We start from the raw sequence: 17,611 nt of genomic DNA on the forward strand, positions 1-17,611 counted from the left end.
TCCGGGCGCACCATTACACAGTCTAGGGGAGGGTCTGGGTGGGCTTCCATCCATGGTGGCGGCTCCGGCTCTGGTCGTAGTCCCCACGTCACCACAGTCCCTAACCGCCTCCTTAACTTCCTCCAAATGACCCCCCTCCACATTAACCACACTGCATTAAGGGGCAGTTCCGGACTAAGGGGCAGTACCAGGGTAAGGGGCAGTACCAGGGTAAGGGACAGTACCAGGGTAAGGGACAGTACCAGGGTAAGGGGCAGCACCAGGCTGAGGGACTGCAGCACCGGACTGAGGGACTGCAGCTCTGGACTGAGGGACTGTAGCTCCGGACTGAGGGACTGCAGCTCCGGACTGAGGGACGGCCCATGGCTGGCTGACTGACCTGGCCGCTCATGGCTGGCTGACGGATCTGGCTGCTCATGGCTGGCTGACGGATCTGGCTGCTCATGGCTGGCTGACGGATCTGGCTGCTCATGGCTGGCTGACGGATCTGGCTGCTCATGGCTAGCTGACGGATCTGGCTGCTCATGGCTAGCTGACGGATCTGGCTGCTCCTGTCTGATTGGCGGCTCTGGCAGATCCTGTCTGGTTGGCGGCTCTGGCAGATCCTGTCTGGTTGGCGGCTCTGGCAGATCCTGTCTGGTTGGCGGCTCTGGCAGATCCTGTCTGGTTGGCGGCTCTGGCAGATCCTGTCTGGTTGGCGGCTCTGGCAGATCCTGTCTGGTTGGCGGCTCTGGCAGATCCTGTCTGGTTGGCGGCTCTGGCAGATCCTGTCTGACGGACGGCTCTAGCGGCTCCTGTCTGGCTGGCGGCTCTAGCGGCTCCTGTCTGGCGGACGGCTCAGTAGGCTCATGGCAGACGGGCGGCTTTGCAGGCTCATGGCAGACGGGCGGCTTTGCAGGCTCATTGCAGACGGATGGCTCAGATGGCGCTGGGGAGACGGATGGCTCAGATGGCGCTGGGGAGACGGATGGCTCAGATGGCGCTGGGGAGACGGATGGCTCAGATGGCGCTGGGGAGACGGATGGCTCAGATGGCGCTTGGCAGACGGATGGCTCAGATGGCGCTTGGCAGACGGGCAGTTCAGTCATCGCTGTGCAGACGGCAGACTCCTGCCGGCTGAGGCGCACTGTAGGCCTGGTGCGTGGTGCCGGGACTGGTGGCACCGGGCTGGGGACACGCATCTCAGGGCTAGTGCGGGGAGAAGGAACAGGGCATACTGGACCCTGGGGACGCACATTAGGCCTAGTGCGTGGGGCCGGAACTGGTGGTACCGGACTGGGGACACGCATCTCAGGGCTAATGCGGGGAGCAGCAACAGGATGCACAGGACTCTGGAAACGCACAAGAGGCTTAGTGCGTGGTGCCGGAATTGGTGGTACCGGGCTGGAGACACGCACCATAGGACGAGTGCGTGGAGGAGGAACAGGGCTCTGGAGACACACTGGAAGCCTGTTACGTGGTGTATGTACTGGTGGCACTGAACTGGGGCGGGGAGGTGGCGCCGGAAATACCGGACCGTGCAGGCGTATTGGCTCCCTTGAGCATTGAGCCTGACCAACCTTACCTGGTTGAATGCTCCCCGTTGCCAGACCAGTGCGGGGAGGTGGAATAACCCGCACCGGACTATGTAGGCGAACCGGGGACACCATGCGTAAGGCTGGTGCCATGTAAACCGGCCCGAGGAGACGCACTGGTGGCCAGATATGTAGGGCCGGCTTCATGACATCCGGCTCAATACTCAATCTAGCCCTGCCAGTGCGGGGAGGTGGAATAACCCGCACCGGGCTATGCACACGTACAGGAGACACCGTGCGCTCTACTGCGTAACACGGTGTCTGCCCGTACTCTCGCTCTCCACGGTAATTACAGGGAGTAGGCGCAGGTTTCCTACCTGACTTCGCCACTCTCCCTTTAAGCCCCCCCCAAAGAAATTTTTGGGGTTTTCCCACAGGCTTCCTACCGCTTCGTCGTGCTGCCTCCATTCGCCGGTATCCCTCCTCGCACTGCGCCAGAGAATCCCAGGCGGGCTCCGGCACTCTCCCTGGGTTGATCGCCCACCTGTCGATCTCCTCCCACGTAGTGTAGCCCAGATCCTTTGTAGGTTCCTTTTCCTGCCTCCGAGCTAGCTCCTCATATCGCCGCCTCTCTGCTTTCGCTGCCTCCAGCTCAGCTTTGGGGCGGTTATATTCTCCTGGTACCTCCCGGTCTAAAATTTCCTCCCATGTCCATGAATCCTTGTATTGCTCCTGTTGCCGCTGGTCATGTTGCTTGGTCGTATATAGGTGGGTCATTCAGTCACGATCGTGTGGTGGATTGACGGACCAAGGCGCAACATGATTTGAATACATCTTCTTTTTTAATAGCAACGACGAAGATGAACACTACACACTTATACAACACTAACGAAAACAACAAACGATCGTGAAAACTTCAAACGTAAGTGCACACACAAACTACTTACGTCGAACTATACATATACACAAACAATGACCCACAAACAGCTAAAGCCCATGGCAGCCTTACATATGGCTCCCAATTAGAGACAACCGAAATCAGCTGTCTCTAATTGAGAACCCATTCCGGCCACCATAGACTTTCCTAGAACTACACCCAACATAGACACAGCTAGACACATACACTCAACACCAAACCCATATACTACACCAACAACCCCTTTACCATAGAATCACCCAATACCAACAAAAACACAAACATTCCCCATGTCACACCCTGACCTAACTAAAATAATAAAGAAAACAAAGAATACTAAGGCCACGGCGTGACAGAACCATATCAGTCCAAACACAGAAATAGCAAAACATAGAAATACAAACATAGACTGCCCACCCCAACTCACGCCCTGACCATACTAAATAAAGACAAAACAAAGGAAATAAAGGTCAGAACGTGACAGTACCCCCCCCGCCCCCCCTCCCCAAGGTGCGGACTCCGGCTGCAAAACCTGAACCTATAGGGGAGGGTCTGGGTGGGCATCTGTCCGCGGTGGTGGCTCTGGCGCTGGACGTGGACTCCACTCCACCATTGTCTTTGTCCGCTTTCTTAGCGTCCTTTGAGCGGCGACCATCGCCGCCGACCTTGGCCTGGGAACCCTAATAAAGGGCCCCACTGGACTGAGAAGCGCCTCTGGACTGAGGGGTAGCTCAGGACTGAGGGGTAGCTCATGACTGAGGGGTAGCTCATGCCTGAGAGGTAGCTCAGGACTGAGAGGTAGCTCAGGACTGAGAGGTAGCTCAGGACTGAGGGGTAGCTCAGGACTGAAGAGCAGCTCCGGACTGAGGGGCAGCTCCGGACTGAGGGCAACTCCGGACTGAAAGACAGCTCCGGACTGAGGGGCAGCTCCGGACTGAGGGATAACTGGACTGAGGGGTGACTGGCGGACGGCTCCGGCAGCTCCTGACTGGCGGGCGGCTCTGGCGGCTCCTGACTGACGGGCGGCTCTAGCGGCTCAGGACAGACGGGCGGCTCTGACGGCTCAGGACAGACGGGTGGCTCAGACGGCACTGGACAGACGGTCGGCTCAGGCGGCGCTGGACAGACGGGCAGCTCAGGCGGCGCTGGACAGACGGGCAGCTCAGGTGGCGCTGGACAGACGGGCAGCTCAGGCGGCGCTGGACAGACGGGCAGCTCAGGCGGCGCTGGACAGACGGGCAGCTCAGGCGGCGCTGGACAGACGGGCAGCTCAGGAGGCGCTGGTCAGACGGGAGACTCTGGCCTGCTGAGGCGCACAGTAGGCCTGGTGCGTGGTGTAGGCACCGGAGGGCTGGTGCGAGGGACTGCCACAGGAGGGCTGGTACGTGGGGCTGCCACAGGAGGGCTGGTGCTTGGAGAAGGCACCGGATAGACCGGACCGTGGAGGCGCACGACAGGTCTCGAACACCGAGCCTGCCCAACCCTACCTGGCTGGATGCTCACTGTAGCCATGCCAGTACGACGAGGTGGAATAAGCCGCACTGGGCTATGTACACGTACAGGAGACACCATGCGTAGGGCTGGTGCCATGTACCCCGGCCTGAGGAGACGCACTGGAGACCAGATGCGTAGAGCCGGTTTCATGGCACCTGGCTCGATGCCCAATCTAGCCTGGCCGATACGAGGTGCTGCTATGTACCGCACACGTACAGGAGACACCTTGCGCTCTTCCACATAACACGGTGTCTGCCCGTACTCTCGCTCTCCACGGTAAGCACGGGAAGTTGGCGCAGGTCTCCTACCTGACTTCGCCACACCCCCGGTGTGCCCCTCCCCCCAAGACATTTTTGGGGCTGCCTCTTTCTCCTGTTGCGCTGCCGTGTGCGTGTAGCCTCCTCCATTCTCCTGTAACCCTCCTCGCACTTCTCCAGCGAATCCCAGGCGGGCTCCGACAACGATTGACAGCTGCCTCTGATTGAGAACCATATCAGGCCAAACACAGAAATAGCAAAACATAGAAATACAAACATAGACTGCCCACCCCAACTCACGCCCTGACCATACTAAATAAAGACAAAACAAAGGAAATAAAGGTCAGAACGTAACAGCTACCTAAGAATAGTAAAGCACCCTTTACTGGCTCAAATAGCCGACCAATCAGACTGTTACCAACCCTGAGTAAACTTTTGGAAAAAAATTGTTTGACCTGATTCAATGCTATTTTGACAACAGACTTTCAGCATGCTAATAGTGAAGGACATTCAACAAGCACAGCACTTATACAAATTACTGATGATTGGCTGATAGAAAATTATGATAAAAAGTTTGTGGGAGCTGTTTTGTTAGACTTCAGTGCGGCTTTTGACATTGTAGATCAAAGTCTGCTGCTGGAAAAATGTATGTGCTATGGCTTTACACCCCCTGCTAGATTATGGATAAAGAGTTACCTGTCTAACAGAACACAGAGGGTGATTTTTAATGGAAGCCTGTCCAACATAATCCAGGTAGAATCAGGATTTAAAAAAAATCTTTATTAATGACATGCCACTAAAAAAGTAAGGAACTTGTATGTCGGCCTTATATTAAAGAACATAAATGGTTAAAGAAAAGTGTGATAAATAAAAACATATACCAATTTCATTTAAGGACCAAAAAACTTACAGCTGTGCCATATAAATTGCAAAATAGTTGGGAAGAGATTTTCGATGTACCCATTCCATGGCACATGGTTTATGAATTGATACGCAAAACAACGCCGGATTCAAAACTTCGAATTTTTCAATTTAAATTATTGTACAAAATTCTTGCAACTAATAGAATGTTATATATATGGGGGATACAATCTTCCCAGCTCTGTAGATTCTGCTGTGAGGAGGCAGAGTCATTAGACCATTTATTTTGGTATTGTCCGCATGTAGCTCATTTTTGGTCACAGGTCCAGGAATGGTTGAAGAATTGCAACATTTGCGTAGAACTAACGCTACAGATAGCAATACTGGGGGATTTGAAAAGCCATAGTCAATCAATCAATAATATAATAATTATTTTAGCAAAAATGTTTATTTTTAATTTACAATCCGTGGAAGCTATGAGAATAGGAAGATTCAAATCTTTTGTGAAGCATCACAGCACAGTTGAAAAATATATGGCATATAAAAATCCGAAATGGATGATGTTAGAAGATAGAAGGGAAAGGTTGAGTGGAGCTGAAGGGTGGGACTAATAACAAGATAAACAATGTAGGGCATACGGGATCTGTGAAATGTGTATAGGTGCGGAGCTATTGTGAAATAGCACAGTTACAAGTGGAAATCAAACTGGATGGACAACAGAAATAGAGGAAGGACTAAGAACAAACAAGAGAGAACTATTATAAAGTAGACTGTGTCTGTAAAATGTGTATAAGATGTATAAATTGAAGGTAAAAACAGAAATGTTTATCAGTTTACTCCAATTGGGGGATCGGTGGTAGGGTTTGCGGGGAATAATAATAAAGGTATACTCTTTAAAAAAAGTATGTATGTCTATGTAGGTATGTGTATGTATATATGTGTATATGTATGCATACGTGAATGGATATATATATATTTACCCCCAAAAATATGGGGGATTGGAAATGATGCAGACAATTACATTGGAAGCAACATTCTTTCCGCAATATTAAGCTGATCCACCCCCCTCCCCTCCAAAAAAAATAAAAAAAAATATAAAAAAATGACATGCCACTAGCTTTAAGTAGAGCCAGTGACATTATCAACAAGGCAGGTCCTAGTTTTGTCGCACCTGGACTACTGTTCGGTCATGTGGTCAGGTGCCACAAAAAGGGACTCAGGTAAATTGCAATTGGCTCAGAACAGGGCAGAACGGTTGGTCCTTGGATGTACACAGAGAGCTAATATTAATAACATGCTTGTCAATCTCTCCTGGCTCAAAGTGGAGGAGAGATTGACTTCATCACTACTTGTATTTATGAGAGCTGTTGACATTTTGAATGCACCGGTGCATACCCCACAAGACATGCCATAAGAGGTCTCTTCACAGTCCCTATGTCCAGAACAGACTATGGGAGACGCACAGTACTACATAGAGCCATGACTACATGGAACTCTATTCCACATCAAGTAACTCATGCAAGCTATAAAATTAGATTTAAAAAACAGATAAAAACATGCCTTATGAAACAGCGGGGACTGTGAAGCACAAACACAAACATAGGCACAGGCACATGCATACACACACGATAACATACACACTGTACACACGCGTACACATGGATTTTGTACTGTAGATATGTAGTAGTGGTGGAGTCGGGGCCTGTGTTGTGAAAACTGTGAATGTGCTGTAATGTTTTTTAAATTTTTTATAAACTGCCTTAATTTTGCTGGACCCCAGGAAGAGTAGCTGCTGCCAATGGGGATCCATAATAAATACAAATACTTGAACTCTGTGAAGCATTTATTTGGACTGCAATTTCTGATGCTGGCACCTCTGGGTCTTCCTTTCCTGTGGCGGTCCTCATGAGAGCCAGTTTCATCATAGCGCTTGATGGTTTTTGCGACTGCTCTTCAAGAAACTTTCAAAGTTCTTCATGTCTTAAAGTTATGATGGACTGTAATTTCTCTTTGCTTATTTGAGCTGTTCTTACCATACTATGGACTTGGTATTTTACCAAATAGAGCTATCTTCTGTATACCAACCCTAACTTGTCACAACACTCAAACGCATTAAGTCGAAAAGAAATATCACAAATGAACTTTTAACAAGGCACACATGTTAATTGAAATCCATTCCAGGTGACTACCTCATGAAGCTGGTTAAGAGACTGCCAAGAGTGTGCAAAGCTGTCATCAAGGCAAAGGGTGGCTACTTTGAAGAATATAAAATATATTTAGATTTGTTTAAAACTTTTTTGGTTACTTCATGATTTCATATGTGTTATTTCATAATTTTGATGTCTTCACTATTATTTCTACAATGTAGAAAATGGTCAAAAGAAAGAAAAACCCTGGAATGAGTAGGTGTGTCCAAACTTTTGACTGGTATTGTAAATATGTCAAAGAAGTCACAAAATGCTCCAAAATTATGACATTCCTACTGAGCATGACAGATTTCATTAATCAGTGAGTGTAAGTAACACAGTAATGATTTATGAGTTATCAGTGAATGTACTGCTCCAACAAAATATGATTACAGACTGCACAGGGGCAGAAGAAACGGAAACAGGGAGATAGAGAGAAAGAGAGAGATCCACTGATTGAGGGTAGGCCTAATGCTACAGTGCATTCGGAAAGTATTCAGACCCCTTCACTTTTTCCACATTTTGTTACGTTTCAGTCTTATTCTAAAATGGAATCAATTGTTTTTTCCCCTCATCAATCTAAACACAATACCAAATAATGACAAAGCTAGAACAGTTTTATAGAAATTTGGGCACATTTTTTAATCACATTTACATACATGTTCCTGCCCTTTACTCAGTACTTTGTTGAAGCACCTTTCACAGTGATTACAGCCTCGAGAATTCTTGGGTAAGACGCTACAAGCTTGGCACACGTGTATTTGGGGAGTTTCTCCCATTCTTCTCTGCATATCCTCAAGATCTGTCAGGTTGGGTGGGGAGTGTCGCTGCATAGCTATTTTCAGGTCTCTCCAGAGATGTCCAGGCTCTGGCTGGGCCACTGAAGCCACTCCTCCATTGTCTTGGCTGTGTGCTTAGGGTCGTTGTCCTGTTGGAAGGGGAAACTTCCAGTCTGAGGTCCTGAGCGCTCTGGAGCAGGTTTTCATCAAGGATCTCTTTGTACTTTGCTCCTTTCATCTTTCCCTCGATCCTGACTAGTCTCCCAGTCCTTGCTGCTGAAAAACATCCCCACAGCATGATGCTGCCACCACCATGCTTCACCGTAGGGATGATGCCAGGTTTCCTCCAGAAGTGACGTTTGGCATTCAGGCCAAAGGGTTCAATCTTGGTTTCAGCAGACCAGTGAATCTTGTTTCTCATGGTCTGAGAGTCCTTTAGGTGAGTTTTAGCAAACTCCAAGCTGGTTGTCATGTGACTTTTACTGAGGAGTGGCTTCTGTCTGGCCCACTCTACCATAAATTCCTGATTGGTGGAGTGCTGCAGAGATTATTGTCCTTCTGGAAGATTCTCCTATCTCCACAGAGGAACTCTGGAGCTCTGTCAGAGTTACCATCGGGTTCTTGGTCACCTCCCTAACCAAGGCCCTTCTCCCCTGATTGCTCAGTTTGGCCTGGTGGCCAGCTCTAGGAAGAGTATTGGTGGTTCCAAACGTATTCATTTTAAGAATGATAGAGTCCATTGTGTTCTTGGGGACCTTCAATGAGGTAAAACATTGTGGTACCCTTCCCCAGATCTGTGCCTCATCCTGTCTCAGAGCTCTACGGACAACTTATTCGACCTCATGGCTTGGTTTTTGCTCTGACATGCACTGTCAACTGTTGGACCTTATATAGACAGGTGTGTGCCTTTCCAAATCATGTCCAATCAATTAAATTTACCACAGGTGGACTCCAATCAAGTTGTAAAAACATCTCAAGGATGATTAATGGAAACAGGATGCACCTGAGCTCATTTTCGAGTCTCATGGCATTGGATCTGAATACTTATGTAAATAAAGTATTACTGTTTTTAAATTTTTTAATACATTTAAAAAAATCAATTTTCACTGTGTCATTAAGGGGTATTGTGTGCAGATGGATGATGAAAACATTTATTTAATCAATTTTAGAATAAGGCTGTAACGTAACAACATGTAGAAAAAGTCAAGGGGTCTGAATACTTTCCGAATGCACTGTATGCCCAGAACCCTTTGTGGTTGTAGAATGTGTGACGTTAGTGTGAGAGTGAGCTACAAGCATACAGCACTCGGACTGCAGCACTTGCCACCCTGATGCCACCCCTTTCTTGTGTATCTGTGAAAAGCCTACGTGTTGGAAAAACATTCCAGAGTGGGATCACATTTACAGAGTGCAGGGGGCCAGCCCTGAAATCCTGAGCCAGAAGAGGCCTTGTCTCAATTCCACATGCACGTTCGACTGGGGTGCTTGTAGAACAGGCAAGGAAAGAGCCGATGCTGTTTTGCAGATACATACACTAAAACGTTATTGTAAAAAAAATGCATTCCAATTATTTATCTATTTTTCACAATAAAATCAATGAAAAACGGCAATCCTACTATCTTTTCCCAAATTGACACCTCTACTAATGTGCCATTAACTCTCTCCCTTTTTCATTGTATCTTCTCTGTTTTTCTCTCTCAGCTTCGAAATGATCAACTGGATATTTAGCTTTTTTCATATTCATTCTAGTTGTTATTTTTAGATTGCATTTTTGCAGCATATTGCGGTAAACATTTGCGGTGTGTTTTGAATAGTTGTCATCCTCTGCAAATACATTTGATCCCCTGAAGAGTTGAAGCTGCTGATGAAAATCACCATGTACTAGTTTCTTTACCATAGCTGAGGAGTATTAATATCTGACTGACCTGTCCCACTGGCTCCCTCACTGGATCCCTAACAAACAACTTTAGTAGATGAGGTTATTGTGGCTACCAACAAATTGCATGCTTGAGTTGCTTTGCATCCTTTGCTATCATTCTAATGTGAACCCACTAGACAGCTCCCAGTACAGGTCTGACTCCCCTCCTCTCTTCCTCAGGCCAACAGCTCCCCCACACCAAGCCACAGAGGTGTAGCCCCACATCCCTACCCATCAGCCTGGCCTCTTAAGTGTTGATGGGCATTAACATGGTTGAGCCTCTGTGGCTTGCCAAAGTATTCTGCTAGCTCTTTGTTTTTCAACTTTATCATGCACACATGCAAGTATGCATGCACTCACAAAGACACACACAAAGACACACACACACACACACACCACACAAACACACACACACCACACACACACACACACACACACACACACACACACACACACACACACACACACACACACACACACACACACACACACACACACACACACACACGCACACACACACACACACACACACACACACACACACACACACACACACACACACACACACACACACACACACACACACACGCACATTGTGATTAAGCAAGACGTTGTTGCAGACATATTAAACACACCATTTTGTAAAGTATTAGTTTACGAATGACTACGCCTATATTATGTTGGGTATTATGACCTGTTCAATAAAATATGAATCATTTAATCTACAAGCTTATAATTGGAAACTCAATTAACCACTGGGAAATGCACCAAGTGAATACAAAGTGCATACGGCATTACACATTAATACCCATAAAATACCCTTAACAGGTCACAATGTGTAGGGGGAAATGGTTTGCACATTATGAAATGACAGATGATTGCATCATTTTATGTTGCTAGGATAGGCCAGGCAATGCTGACACAGAACCCAATACTTCCTTACAGAGGAATACAGCTAACCCAGTCAGTGCACCAAGAATCCAGGCAAGCTGAAGCAATATTATCCAGCTTACACCAGCTAATATTAGATTTGTCTTTCTGCAGGGGCCCTCTACTTCGACACCAGCACTAGCCGTAGCTACTTCTTCACCCCCTTTCACTCTTTCTTTTGGAAAAATGTGAGAATAAAGAACACTACGTCTTGTGAAATACATCTCACTATTTCTGACCTGCCTAGTCTTTTATCCTATCATCTGAACACCATGCCATAGCTACAGTATGTATGTGTAAGAGTAGCTTTGCGGCAGGAGAAAACCTTGTCCATTTTGCGTGCATCCCTGTTCACACCGAGAACAAAGGCCACGCGGGAGTGTAGTACACTACAGTGAGTGGAACACAGTAAGTTAGTGCAGCTTATGTAGAAACCTAGCCGTCAGCATGTAGCCTATCCACCACCCCGCATCCCAAACACAGCTAATTAAAAAACACAATTTCACAGGAGGACACCCCAATCCAGCATAAAAAGCACCTATCAGCACACCAGGGGATCGTCCAACACTGAGAATTACGAGGGAAGGAGTGAAGGTAAGGGGGCTCTGGTGTTATGAGTTCAGTGGTCTGTTAAAATAATGTGGCTAGTGAATTGAACAATACTGCTGCTTCAACATACTGTATATTCATATAGTGGATCAAGTGGTTAGCAATATAGATTAAAAACTGTAATATTGCAATAGATAGCAGAAATTTTTATTCAGCAAAACAATGCATTCTAATTTTTATATTTCCCTAGATCTGTTGTCACTCATCTGCACTTGTCTGAGCATCACAATATAATAGTTGACAACAATATATCTTCAGAAATAATACACTTTAATATTCTCATAAACTGACAAAACAGCCAGACCATTAGAATGCTCAACATTCCTCAATAGTAGTCTACTGTCCAACACATGTGGAGTGACACCCTTATTACACGGGTATTTTCAGACCAGATGCTTGGTTAGGGAAAACGCCCCTCTCAGCGAGATGTGTGTCCTCTAATGATGTCTAATTGAACTCCCAACACCAGGTCAGAAGCAGCTATCAGGGGGATGGTGTATTTCCACTCCACTTCTCACACATCATCTCACTCCCCGACCGACAGACAAATGACCACCTCATGGTCTCTATGGTTACAGCTCCCACCCAGCAGACAACCAAACCAACCATAACTATTTACTTTGATTAGTAGTGGCTTTACATTGTAACCTATACTGGTTTAAACTACTACACATCATAGTTGTGGGAAGTAGGGATGCTGAGGGTGCTGCACCCCCTGAAAAATCTGCATTTTTGTATTTGTAGTGCACAGGGCCTTTACTAGTCCTGTATCAGCAGACCGATAACGCGGGGGAAAATGCTCAATCCAGTTGTTAATATCAACAGGAGGTCTTCTGAACATTTATAGAATTAAATTGTACCTTCATCCTAAAATATCATTATTCAGCCTAACAGGTTTTGTAAAAATACATTGGAGGGAGAATTTACTGGGACACAAAATCATAAAATCTCCTCTGTCTGAACATACAGCTGTAAATTGTGTTATAGGTGTGAAAATAAACGTTTGCCAATCCATTGATTTACGGTAGCCAGATATGAAAATGGGGCATGAATCAATTTCTGTAGGACTCTAATTAGGCACATCTCCTGTTGTATGACAAGGAGTCTGCCTTGCAGCTCACGACAGTTTGTGGGCTGATAAATGCACCTTAAATTGGTGTCATAAAAATCAAAATGGTGCCAATTACATCTCTAAGTATCCCATCAATGCAAAAGAAATAAACAAATACAGGTAGTGTTGTGTACACATGGGACCCCCCTGCTAGTTGTTGACCTGAGACTGATGGAAGGTGAGGAAAGGGAGGCTGGATGGTGTAATGATGGATCATAGTGTGGGAGTACATGACAGGAATCAGCAGGTTGCTGTTTAGAGGCTGTGGATACCCTGAAAGCTCACACCATTACAACAAGTTCACGGCCAAAACAACACCCCAAATGTGACTAGAAATTACTGCCTGTTCAGACCTCATACACAATTTGACACACACACACACACACGCACGCACGCACGCACACACACACACACACACACACACACACACACACACACACACACACACACACACACACACACACACACACACACACACACACACACACACACACACACACACACACACACACACACACACACACGCGCACAGTCTTGTAAAACTAACCTTGTGGGGACACACAATTCAGTCCCATTCAAAATCCTATTTATGTAACCCCTAACCCTAAACCTAACCTTAATCTGAATACCTAACCTTAACTCTAACCCTAGCTCCTAACCCTAAAACTAACCCTAGCTCCAAACCCTAAACCTAAACATAATTCTAACCCTAACACTAATTCTAACCTTAACCCCCTGGAAATAGCATTTGACCTTGTGAGGACCAATAAAATGTCCCCAGTTGGTCAAATTTGTGTTTGTTTAGTATTCTTGTGGGGACTTCTGCCCCCCCCCCCCTCCACACACACACACACACACACACACACACACACACACACACACACACACACACACACACACACACACACACACACACACACACACACACACACACACACACACACACACACACACACACACACACATTCTCTATTCGCAAACAACACAGACAGAAAGGTGGTAAAATAAGAGGACCCCTCTCTGCTGGCCTGCACCGTTTGTCTATGTCACTGTTTCCTGACTGCATCTCCCAGGCAATGGCATCCTGGAGCTGCTGCTATGAAATCCACATTGTTACCACTAACTGCCGATGGTCATGTCGGACAGAGCAGGATGAATGGCTGACTAAAACAGTGATGCAGGACAATATATGTAGCTCATTGTTTGTTGCAGGGCATCTAGCAGGGAGCTATAATGTCCCAGTGATTGAAGTAGCAATGTTAAAAAACCCTGACACAAAAAGCTTCAAATGTAGTGACAAGCATGAAGAGCACTAATACAATGAGTGGGGACATAGGGCCACATGTTGCACACAGTCAGTGAGGCGGAATAAACGTAAGCCTCCCATCGAGACAACAGCAAACGTCACCAGCCAGTGAGTTTCACTATTATCAAGGCGCACTGATTGGATGCGCGCAAAGGTAACTTTGCCAATAGAATTCCGGGACTCTCTTGTCCTTTCCACGCATGCATGTCGGCTAATCCGCAGCAAAATACCATAATTTAAATGTGCCCATGTTCTTACTGTTGGTTATAGATAAATAACTACACAAATAAATGTCGTTTGTGTAATCATTTCACAATACATTTCCATTCAAGTCTTATTAATCTACCAATTAAACATTTCCGAAAAGTTGTAAAGACCAAATAATAATAATAACAATAATAATAAGTTTAAGAAATTATAGTTTAATTCTCAGAGTGTAAAACCATTTGAAGACCACGAAGGCCACAAATCTTTAGCAGGCCATTGTTGCTTTGCGCGTGGAGTTGTTTTAATGGTCGCATGCTGACATGTTATTCTTCTAATGTAAGAAAGGAACAAAACTAAAGCCAGTATTTTCATATAGGCCCACTTTATTCGAAAAGGCTTATAGCTCCTTCTAGTTCTATTTTGTTCGTGTGTGTGTAAGTATTACCATGATATAGGATTAATAACGAAATAATATCAAGAAACTATTCCAAAAGGTGGGTCGATATGTTTTGGTTGTTGTTTTATCTTGAAACGAACAAAAGGTCTAGCTACATTTAAATCTAAAATTGTTCAATTGAATTGTGCTTTCCACGTACCATACACAGCGGTTAGGACAAATGCTCCGCTAAATCCTGCAGTGACCATCATCGGTCTCCAATCCAAGAGATCCTTGTCATAACAATTCAGAAAATATCAACAAAATTGCAGATAATTAAGTGCCAGTAAAAGCAATCGTTTTGTGACTGACTATAGTTTTGACTAAGTCGTCGATACTGGATAGGCTATAAGAATACATCTCCGTTAGAAACGTATTACGATTAACACTAAAGTGAATTATCACATGCCATACAAATAGAAAGAAACGATTGAAAAGCAAAATGTTCTCAATTATAGGTATATAATAAATGTAGGCCATATTTTCTAAAGAGCGTCTGGCAACTGACAAGTAGTCGGAGCGCGTATCTGGAGCGCACAGTGTGAGAGTGACAATACTGGGAAAAATGTACCCTTTAGCGTATAGTGTAGGCCTACTGATAGATCATGGGATGAATAAAGTTCAGTTTAAATTGATTATTTGGCTGGAATTATACAATTGTTGGACACCTTCTAAATATAATTACATTCATGCGGCCCAAGTGAATAGGCCTAGCATACTTGGTGATCTTTCATTGTGCGTAAAACAACCAGAGAATAGTCTATATGTAAATATTATTTTTCTTACTGTTGGTAGTCATGTTTGCAGTACAGTTTCCTATCTCGGAAGTAACAACTGGTAGTTAGAGGTTGTTGACACACAGCGCACTGCAAACACTCCTCATGCCATGAGGAATCGTTGACTCTCATCAGAAACCTGTCAGATATTGGACGCTGGCATCCTTCACATACAGATTGGTGATGGCATTCCGTCCCTAAAATGGATGTAAAATAAGTTAAAAGGGCAAAAATATTTTAACAATAGTATGCATACTAGCTATACTTTATGGACTGTGTGTCTCTTTTTTTATATAGTTACCGGTTTATGACATGTTTATAATCTATATGACCTTATATTTATTAGCTAAACAATGTAAATGTTCAGTTTCGCTAATAAATATAAGGTCAGAGATTATAAACATGTCACAAACAGGTAACTATAAAAAAGACAAACAGTCCATATCACACTACAAGACCCGGTTTTAGGGCCTACCTAATCTTATAATTGGAATTATCTAAATATTCTAAACCTAAGATATGAACGTGCTTAAATTGGCTATCTATACCACAACCACAAAATCTGAAAAGAGAAGGTATCAGCTTGCGGTGAAAATACAGTATTTGTTAAATGTGATATGCCTAAAAAACAGCAATCAATTGCAGTAACTGTAATCCAATTATTTGAAATAGTGATAATTTCACAAAGTAATGAAATAGGCTAGTTTGTCAGTGTAATAGGGAGATCATAAATACAATTATATATTTGTGGTATTATTTGTGTTAAACAGGCCGGCCTACAGTAAATGCACTACATTCATAATTAAAATGATAACTAAAGCAAATGGTAAAAGATGTCAAATGTTAAGGAGGCCTATGGCTCGTGAGAGGATAGTCTGCACGTATAGCTGCAGGACACACACTTATAGCAATGTAAGTATTTTCTAGAACTTTCTCGTATTGTGTGTGATATCTGTGCTCCGGGCTCTTTTAGATGCAGATGAAACTATGCGGACTTACCAAGCACGACTCCAAGGGTAGCTTGACGATGGGGATGATCTTCAGTCTTTATACCGTCTAACATCCTTGGGTACTTGGATTGGTTTCTCTTCAAGAAACAGCGTTCCAGTGACTCCGGACCTGTTGCAATATCCATAACAATGTACTGTCAGACTTTCCTTCGCTTCAAATACTAGCTAAATGCCACAATATTTGCTGAGGCTACTTGCACACACATACACAAACAATGGGTTTTCCCAGATCGCTGACTTAAAAAAAAAAATATTAAAAAAAAGTCGTCCCAATGTTAAGACAGGCGCCACTGTTTGTAGGACTATCCTAAGCAGAATCGTCATATGTCACAGAATCGGATGAGAAGCGACAATAAACCCGACAAACACTATTTGGAGCAGTCACCTGTTAATTTGTACTGAATATGTATACTGTAGGCTATCTTCTTGTTTGCACCCGCGCGTGACCAGAAGAGAATTATATGGAGGATGTAGCTTATCCGCTCGAGACGTATGTTTCTACCAAGAAAAACTACTAAAACAACAACAATTGTAACTCCAGAAAATATGAGTGAAATGTTCCAATGGTAACTCTTCAAATACTATGCCCCTTGGACGGATCCCTGCCGCTTGAAAAGTCTGCATTACGAGATTGAAGCGAATGGATCCTAATCCCACCCCTCTGGTGCCGCGTCACTTTTTTAGACTATTTACTGACATTGAGATGCTATTGGTGCTCACTTTTGGTGCGCTCTAAAAGTTGAACTATGTTTCGCCTATCACTTTGAACAAAGCTATAGACACAATATGGTGAGAGAAACAAAAATACAGTCAGTGTACAACAACTCAAATACTGTACATTGTAATCTAAAGGTATATCAAGTAGTTTAACTTGCTATGGCCATTTGCAATATATCTTTATTTAGTTAAAAGTGAACCATTGTTAAGATAATACTTCTTTATTGCAATTGATATTATAATAATTATAATAATACATAAATTATTATAATAATTATTACAGTAGAAGTATAAGTAGCCTAGTAGGCCTATTGTTGTTGTTTTTGTTGTTTTTTGTTGTTGTTGTTGTTGATGCTTCTTCTTTTTCTTCTTCATGTCTTCATATAGGTTAGTAAAAGCTTTGAAATTAAGTATTGGACCAATACGCTTTCGACGTTCACATGCTTTGTGGTATTGTGTCCACTGTGCGCCACAAAGACTCGAACCTAGTGACTCCTGTACAGCCGATGCACCTGGCGATGGGTGGCGATAACTGAGCACTGTGCAGCCTTGATGCCGACGGTGAGAGTGGCTTCCACTGAAAC

General features: G+C 44.7%; 1 protein-coding gene across 2 annotated transcripts in view; it reads right to left on the bottom strand.

The window, feature by feature from the left end:
• The window catches only part of lmx1bb (LIM homeobox transcription factor 1, beta b), a 68,324-nt gene extending 51,397 nt beyond the window's left edge, over positions 1-16,927 (bottom strand). The window contains exons 1-3 of one of the 2 annotated variants that reach the window (XM_055919615.1): positions 16,696-16,927; positions 16,300-16,419; positions 15,311-15,497 (exon numbers count right to left, since the gene is read on the bottom strand). In XM_055919615.1, the coding sequence (XP_055775590.1) occupies positions 15,311-15,497; positions 16,300-16,363 (251 nt within the window). In that variant the 5' untranslated portion in view covers positions 16,364-16,419; positions 16,696-16,927. Of the gene's footprint in view, positions 1-15,310; positions 15,498-16,299 lie in introns of both variants that reach the window. The other variant, XM_055919614.1, reaches the window with a different exon arrangement.
• Between the last annotated feature and the right edge of the window lie 684 nt (positions 16,928-17,611).

The sequence above is a fragment of the Salvelinus fontinalis genome, chromosome 4 (assembly GCF_029448725.1).
Source record: "Salvelinus fontinalis isolate EN_2023a chromosome 4, ASM2944872v1, whole genome shotgun sequence".
Classification (NCBI taxonomy): Eukaryota; Metazoa; Chordata; class Actinopteri; order Salmoniformes; family Salmonidae; genus Salvelinus; species Salvelinus fontinalis.